The sequence below is a fragment of the Vigna unguiculata genome, chromosome 10, assembly GCF_037176805.1.
Source record: "Vigna unguiculata cultivar grain cowpea cultivar isolate G323 ecotype 2 chromosome 10, ASM3717680v1, whole genome shotgun sequence".
NCBI classification, from domain to species: domain Eukaryota; kingdom Viridiplantae; phylum Streptophyta; class Magnoliopsida; order Fabales; family Fabaceae; genus Vigna; species Vigna unguiculata.
The window spans coordinates 3,304,876-3,313,426 of NC_140801.1; the positions used below are offsets into that span (position 1 = coordinate 3,304,876).

General features: G+C 26.0%; 1 protein-coding gene and 1 long non-coding RNA gene across 2 annotated transcripts; both read right to left on the reverse strand.

Annotated features, from left to right (window-relative positions):
* Positions 1-2,594: 2,594 nt before the first annotated feature.
* LOC114165927 (protein yippee-like At4g27740) lies at positions 2,595-4,888 on the reverse strand. Its single transcript, XM_028050552.2, has 2 exons — positions 4,778-4,888; positions 2,595-2,944 (listed from the first exon to the last, which is right to left on the reverse strand). The coding sequence occupies exons 1-2, from the start codon at positions 4,856-4,858 to the stop codon at positions 2,720-2,722; spliced, it is 306 nt and encodes a 101-aa protein (XP_027906353.1). The 5' UTR covers positions 4,859-4,888; the 3' UTR covers positions 2,595-2,719.
* A 2,559-nt stretch (positions 4,889-7,447) lies between these two features.
* Positions 7,448-8,351, reverse strand: LOC146882006 (uncharacterized). Its single transcript, XR_014985043.1, has 3 exons — positions 8,025-8,351; positions 7,695-7,949; positions 7,448-7,612 (listed from the first exon to the last, which is right to left on the reverse strand). It is a non-coding gene; the product is annotated as an uncharacterized LOC146882006 (long non-coding RNA).
* Positions 8,352-8,551: the final 200 nt, after the last annotated feature.

An 8,551-nucleotide genomic window follows, 5' to 3' on the forward strand; every position in this document is an offset into this window, starting at 1 on the left:
AATGATCATAATAATTATAAATTGATAACAATAATGATAATAATATTAGATAAATAAAAATTAAATGGAATGGATAAATGCGATCAACAATATTTGAAATTTTATGAATATTTTAATTTAAATTTATATTTTAATATTTATAAATTTCTAAATAATTTTAAAATTTAAAATTATTTTTAATATAATCTTATTATATTAAAATTTAATAATGAGTTACATAAAATTAAAATTTATTATAATAATAATTATTACAAATTTACTATATTTGTGATATTTATTTAAAATAAATAATTATTTTATATTAAAATATTTCTTAAAAATTTGATCACATTAATTAAATATTCAAATAAAAATTTTAAATATTTTGAATTGAAATTTATTTTATTAAAGTTGAACGTGAATATTCTTTGTAATACTTTTTAATAAATTTTAAATTTTAAATATACGTTTAATTTTTATTTTGAGTACCAAATTATTATTGTTTTTAAATTAAATTCTTAAGCAAATATTTATTGCTATTTTTTCATAATACTTTTATTACATAAAAAAATACATATATATATATATATATATATATATATATATATAATTTTATTATTTTTATGAATAAAAAATAGAGAAATAATTCCATTTGGTATATATAATTTCCAAACAATACACCAACAATATATATTTCCAAACTCTGTTTAATTTTTGAAATGAATTACAATACTAAATAACTTTTTCTTATTAGAAAGCAAACTCACATGTTTATGAAATTATTATATTTGGATAACATTAAATTGAATAACAAGTTTTTTTTTTTTTTTTTTTTTTTACATATTAGACGTTACAATAGCAGAGTACAGAGCAATCAAATAGTTTCAATATATACATCAAGTAAATTGAATAATATATCAAATTAATTATAATATATATGTAAAAGAATTTTTATATATCAGAATTGTTAAAGAAGCTCTTCTCCATAAACTTACCTAATCAGGTTCTTATTAGACTTTCTCTGTCAAATTTTAACTTAATACAGTTATTCAGTTAGGAATATTAGAATGAAGAAAAATTTGAAATATCTTTGTTCGGCTTATTATCTAAAAAATAACATTTCAAATGATGTTGTTTTTAATTTGTGTTTTACTCAAAAGTTGTTTTTATCCAAAAGCGAAAGTTTAAATTTTCATAATTAAGATAAGAAGTTTCAAAACTATGAAAATACCATAATTATTTGATTTGATGAATAATTAAAATTTGAAAGAAAATTTCTTTAACATTTTTAAAACTTAAAATTTCTATAAAATTCTATTAAATATTTTCAAAAATATGTTTGATCAATCGAACATATTTTAATTATTTAAGGGCAATAATTTCGCGCCTGTAAATAGTTGTCTTTACCAAATTTACCAAATGCAACACAAGAAAAATAATTAGACTTTGAGATTTTATTTTAATATAAATCACAAGTTAAATAACATAATTATCACAAGTCTAAAATAATTCTTTTTAAATTTAATAATTTACTCTTAAATTATTATTATTTTTTGTAATTTAAATTAATTTAACCAATTATCATATAACCCTACTAAATTATGTATCAATACAGATCAGATTGATTTCTAAACTGTTATTTCATCCCAACATACAACAATACACTAATTGCAAATAAAATGAAAAGGATAAAGTAGTTTTTCATCTCTTATTATTGAGATAACATTTCTTCTCTTCACATATGTGAGAAAAATCATCTATTCATGAAACTCACATAAACCACTTTCACTTGCATAAACTACTATCGCTTGAAACCACTTTCATCTTCTACTTTTATTTTCTTTTAAGGTTAAGTATATTTTTAAGATTTTACACTTACATGCAAAATTAAAATTTATCATTTTTTCAAATTTTAATATATTTTAATTTTTAATTTAGAAATATGAATATATATATATATATATATATATATATATATATATATATATATATATATATATATAAAATTCTTTTAATTTAATGACATTAATTTTGGTTGAGTTTGGTAAACAATATTTTAGAATAACATTTGAATTAAGGATTAAATATGTTTTTGGTCCCTCAAGTTTCAATCAATTTTAAAATTAATTCATCTTCAAAATTTTATATCCATTTAGTCATTCATCTTTAGAAATGTGTGGATTTAGTCTTCTTACCAAATTTAATAAGTTTATTTGACATTTTAAACACATTTTACGATAATATTTGATAATATTTGAGTTAACATTGAAACGAAAATATGTCAAACGGGATAAACAATTCAAATACTATTATGAAATGTGCTTGAAACGTTAGATAAACTTAACAAAATTTGATTAAAATGACTAAATTCACACATTTTAAAAGATGAAGGACTAAATTGGTCAAAATTTTCAAAGAAAGACTAATTCCAAATTTCACTGAAAATTGAGGAACCAAAAACATATTTAACCCTTGAATTAAAACGAAACAAACATTTCAAAACGTCAATCATAAAACATATTTAACACATAAAAAAAAATTATATAATTAAATTAAAAACAATTATATTCATTCATTTAAAAAAAATATATCAAAAGTTAAAAATCCGACAGAAATTAAAAATATTCTTAATCCTTCTTTTAATTATGAGATACAAAAAACAGTCTTAAACATATCATAAGTGTTTATTTAAGAATTTATGGAAAGAAGTTAATGGTTGAAGGAGGCATGAACATAGAAGCTAGTACTCTTTGGAAATCTTAGAACATTCAATTATAAATTTGCCTTCCTTGAACTTCTGTCTTGCCTCAGAAGCTTGAAGGTACTTCCAACCTAATTCCTCACCACACTTGCTGCAGAAGATGCCAGCAATGGTGTACACACCAGTTATCAGATTTGTCTCTTGCTTTTGCCCAAACACAATGTTCCTTGCATGAGAGAACATAAATGCTTGCCCTGTTTTTGCCTGAATACCCAAAGGGATCAACCACTTGCTATTCAATTTTCAAATATGGCCTAATACTTAGGTTCAACTTTTCAACCCTCAAACATTATCATATTTCTTCATACATGCTCTCAGGAAAGTAAAACTGTTCTTTTTTTTTTTCATCAAGTAAATTAATTTTTGTATTAATCATCTTATTGTATTATGAACCCTAAACCTATCTACTTTCATCTTCTTTTCTCTCTGGGTGTGGACTAGCACTATAGTCTCCACATACATTTTCCTCTTTTTATTAAAAAAAAAGTAAATTAATAAAAAAATTCATATTTAATGTAATTTACTGTTTGGGGGTAGTCTCCTAAAAGAAAAACCCTTCTGGGCAGTAAAACTTTTATCTCAAAACACCAAAATTGTTAAACTGATATGCACAAAAAGTGTATTTTTTTTTTTCCTTTTGAAGGTAACCATTGATACCCTATTAATGAAAGCATATATACAGGCTTTTTTGTAAAAAGGGATCATTTTGACCAAGAATTTGTAAAAAAGAGTCGTTTGAATTTTTTTTTGCAAAATAGGATCAAGTCGTCGTGGTGGAGGACGACATTAAAGGTGAAGTCGTCCTCCACCGTACCGGTTTCTTTTTTTTTTTTTTTTTCCAAAAAGCGAAACCGTGCTCTCAGAAGCCGGTTTCTATATATTTTAAAAGTGAAGTTGTCCTTGGGCATGACGACTTCACTTTTTGATTTTTTTTTTTTTACACATTCAGCTTTATATATATATATATATATATATATATATATATATATATTTTCTTTTTTTTTAATTATATATTATTTAGTTTTTGTTAAATATTTATTTAAGTAAAAATATGAAAAATAGTTTTAAAAAAATTCTAAAATACTTAATCGTTAAACCTTAATACAAAATTAAGAAGATAAAATGATACAAATTAAAAAAATATTAAAAAATCCTTCGATAATTATATTTGAATATTTAATTTGTTAATGTTTATTTTATTTGTGGTTTAGTTAGTCTACTAACTATCAAGTATCATTTAATAAAATACTAAATTTATAAAATCAAACGAAGAAGTAGAGAACGTTTTGACCAAATCAGAAGAAACTGGCGAAAAAATCGCCATTGAGGATGTCACTTTATTTCTCTACTGTAAACAAATATTTAAAAAAAAAACTAAATAATATATAATTAAAATATATATATATATATATATATATATATATATATATATATATATATATATATATATATATATATATATAAAGCTGAATGTGTAAAAAGAAAAAAAATAAAAAAAAAACCGACTTCTGAGAGCACGGTTTCGCTTTTTGAAAAAAAAAAAAGAAACCGACACGATGAAGGACGACTTCACCTTTAATGTCGTCCTCAACCACGACCACTTTATCCTATTTTGCAAAAAAAAATTTAACTGACCCATTTTTACAAATTTTTTGTCAAATTGACCCCTTTTTACAAAAAAGTCCATATATACATATACGGTTTATGTTCTCCAAAAAAAGTTTGATTCTTTTTTGAAGTATAGAAATCAGTCAATAGTTATACAAAAAGTGAAGAATCTCTTAGTTTTTATCTGAAATCTAAGTTCAACTTGCATATGAGGCTCATCCTAATTGGTATGCAGAAAGAATGAGGAAAAGATGAGAAAGAAAAACAGAACTACTCTGTGGTTTTGGGAAAGAAAAAAAAGAAAGAGAAAAAATCTTAGTTTTGGTGCTTTTTCATCTACAAACAATCATGTGGCAGATCCAAAGACAGAAACAAAGTGATGAAGAAAAAAGTAAAAGGTAAAAAAGTGAGTTTGATGAACAATATTACCATATAGTTTTTGGAAAGAAGTTCATCACGATAAGCAATAGGAGTTTGGCAGTTTCTGCACTTGTAAGCAGGTGGACCCATTGAAGTGAATCAAATGAAGAAGATGAAGTTGTGAGTTTTGTTGAACACAACCAATGGGTTTATATAGGAAGAGAGAAGAGGCGTGGATTACCATTATTGTGACGTGGTCAACACAGTGTTTGGACCAAAGGATATGAATATCTGAATCGCCTGCACAGCACCATAACGCGCTTTCACGCACCCAACAAATCATAATCGTCGAAATATTTCATCACATCACTTTTTTTTTTTTTAAATATATTTTTGTCTAGCATTTGAATTTTAAAACTTTAAATTAATTTAGTTATTTATCTTTCGAAATACATGAATTTAATTTTTTTAATCAAATTTTGTTAGGTTTATTTGATGTTTCATACATATTTCAGGACTATATTTGAGTTGTTTATACTGTTTGACACATTTTTTTAATGTTAAATCAAATATATTACGAAACGCGCTTAAAATCAAATAAACTTAATAAAATTTGATTAAAATGACTAAATTCACATATTTTAAAAGATAAAAGACTAAATTTGTCAAATATTTTGAAATTGACTAATTCTAAAATTCGGTAAAAGTTAATGAATTAAAAATATATTTAACCCTTTATCTAAATATATATTTTTTAATAATTATGACCAAAATAACTGTACTCGTTTGAATTATTTTGAATTATGACCAAAATATCTATTTATTCTAATTTTTCGATGCATGACTTTAAGTTAATATTTTAGTAAAATTGATGAAATAATTTCTACAAATTAATTTAATCTTTTTTTATTTTTTAATTTTACTAGACTTTATCCAAATAAAAAGAAAACATATTTTCAGTAATTAGATTCAAAACACTAATCTGAACCGTGCGATCTTCATCGTGTGGTTACAAAGCAGCGAAAGCGAACACATGTGGTTTCTAATTGCACTGCATCCCTTCCCACCTTGTGCGCACTTGATAGAGACAACGTTAGGTACCACGAAAGATCACTCAAACATTATTATCTACCAACTTTAACTTCTTTCGGTTTTAATGTTATCACTTTATATATTCATTCATTTAACTAATTCTCTATTTTCTTTTCTATTTTCCAAATTAATGACAAAAAAGGTGTTATTTTCTTTCTTTACTACCCTATACATAATACATACAATAAAAAGGACAAACTATTCATCGACTTACATATAAATTCTTTATGAATATGTAATATTTAATATAAAGATACATATTTAACATTCTATTAGAGATTTAACGAACCAGTAAAACATGTAAAATTTATTCTTTTATTATTGAAAAATATACGGGAAATATGATAATAGAATTCGTAAAATTTTGATGATAAATTTGTAAAATATTAATAATAATTAAGTAATAAAATGTAAAACAATTACTTTTGATTTATCAACCCATGCCTGAATATCGGTGAACAATTTCCTATTACTTTTGTAACCCGTTGACTATAAATTCTAGCAAATTAAATTATGAAATGAATTCTCAAGTTAAATGTTGGGCTGTAGTATTAAACAAACACTCTCTACGATGATAATTTCAAACTTACAATTAGAAGATAACAATTATCAAACTTACCACTTTTATTTATGAATGTATTTTTTTTTTCAGTTATTATCATAATTATTCGTTTACAAATATAGTTTTTTCAGTTAGTTTAGTTAAACAATATATTATTAAAATATATTAAATATATTAAAATAATATTTATGTTTAAATTAGAATGCTTTTGCTATCATGAGTTGAAATAACAATAAATACGTTATTATGGTCTTTGGAATTGATTTCCACGAATTACTTTGCGTGGTGGACAAGTAAGGTGAGTAATGTACAAGCACGTTTAAGGTCTTTTCAATTTTATTGGCTAAATCTATGATAGAATGATCGGTTGAAATCATAGTTGATAAATAAGTCTACTTAATAAATTAAAAGTGTAATAAAATATGGTTGAATGTTATAAAAATATGTTTGTGTTATGAAATAAAGTGAATAATAGAGAGAATAATAGATAATCGAGAAGAGAAGAGATAATATAGAATAGAGGATAGTACCAGTGCAGGAAGGGCCTTTGGCAGCAGTTGTTTTTAATATTCTGCACCGGTTCGGAAACCGAAGCATATTGGGGCGAGGCAAAAAGGTCATAGCTTTTGGCCTCGGTTAAGAACCGAAGCCATAGAGGGGGATTCTGCCTCGGTTTTCAAAGCACCCGAGGCCATAGACCCTGCCTTCTGCCTCGGTTTTCACTGCACCCGAGGCCATATGGGCCTTTTCTTTTTTTTTTTTAAAATTCGATAACCCTTTTGGCCTCGGTTTTTGCTGCACCCGAGGCCATATGGGCTCTTTTTGGCCTCGGTTTTTGTTGCACCCGAGGCCATATGGTGTTTTTTTTTTTTTTTTTAATTCGATACCCTTTTGGCCTCGGTTTTGGCTGCACCCGAGGCCAAAAGCACCCTTTTTGCTTCGTTTCTGGTATGAACCGAGGCCTAATACTCTGTTTTTTTTTTTTTTAATGCAGTTTCTGTTTTGGTGTTATTCCCACATTTAAACCTGCAAATTTTGTTCAGCACCCAGCACAGACCAGAATAGACCAGAACAAAATATTTTAAAACACATCCACAATTCAAATTCATTTAAAAGACAATTACAAATCATTTACAATCAAGATACATGTTCTAATCAATAGTATTGTACATTTCAATTATATATTTGGCACATGCTATCCTACCAAACTTGATGGACTTTGCGGGAATTGCTGCAGGACTCTTGAATGTCTACAAAATAATAGATTAAGTTAAGTTAGTATATAAAAAGGAAATATTGCAAAGTATTCATTTTAATTCAAATATATATTACCGTTTCCCAATTTGTTGTAATACGAGCACGCACAGTGGTTGTCATCCATTGCATTATATAGTAACCGCACTCATATGAGCCGGTTTGTCTATTACACTACATTATATTAACAACGTTACAATTAATTAATGAAGAAAATCAAGCAAACAATCATGAAGATATGGATAGAAATATCAAACCTGGAGAGAACACCATACAAGACCTTTTGCCTTAGCCGTTGATCTCCCTAACAACATGTTATGTGCAGCAATTGAACTATGATATAGGGAATAAGTTAGGATATTTTTATATAACATGTCATATTCATAAGATTGATATTGAGGTTCTTACCAATCTATCACTTGTCTAAGATGGTTGGGGGGAGGGCGATGCAAAGAGCAAAACCACACAGCAAGGTTCTCCCTTAGGGAAACCACAAGTAACTGCCAATGACGCCTGATAAGAAAATAAATTCATTGTTATGCATTAAAATGACTTATTATATTCATAAGTTAACAAAAATGACTTACCCAGCAAGATAAGGGACAAAATAAATTTCTTTTCCACGTTGAAAGCATTTGGTCACATATGCTTGAATGTCATCAAACTTGTTGCCTTCATGGGTGAGTTGGGGGTCTATAAACCCATATACATCATTCAGCCCCATAGTTTCAGTGACACCAGACAAATACCTAAACCAAAAATTGATTTGATATAAGTAAATACATAAATATATCAAATAACTATATATAATGACTAAAAGACTTACATCATCCATAATTGGATAATGGTAATATTGAGTTCTTCTTGTCCTCGTGCAAGCTCCAAGACATCTTGGGAATGCAAGTAAAGTGGGATGTCAAGATCTCTCCCAAAAA

What these genes read in the sequence shown, in the direction of transcription:
- LOC114165927 (XM_028050552.2), bottom strand. Translation starts at nt 4,858, where the DNA reads ATGGGTCCACCTGCTTACAAGTGCAGAAACTGCCAAACTCCTATTGCT. An exon ending in TTCTTTCCAAAAACTATATG is followed by an intron (nt 2,945 to 4,777) that starts GTAATATTGTTC and finishes TTGGGTATTCAG; the next exon opens with GCAAAAACAGGGCAAGCATT.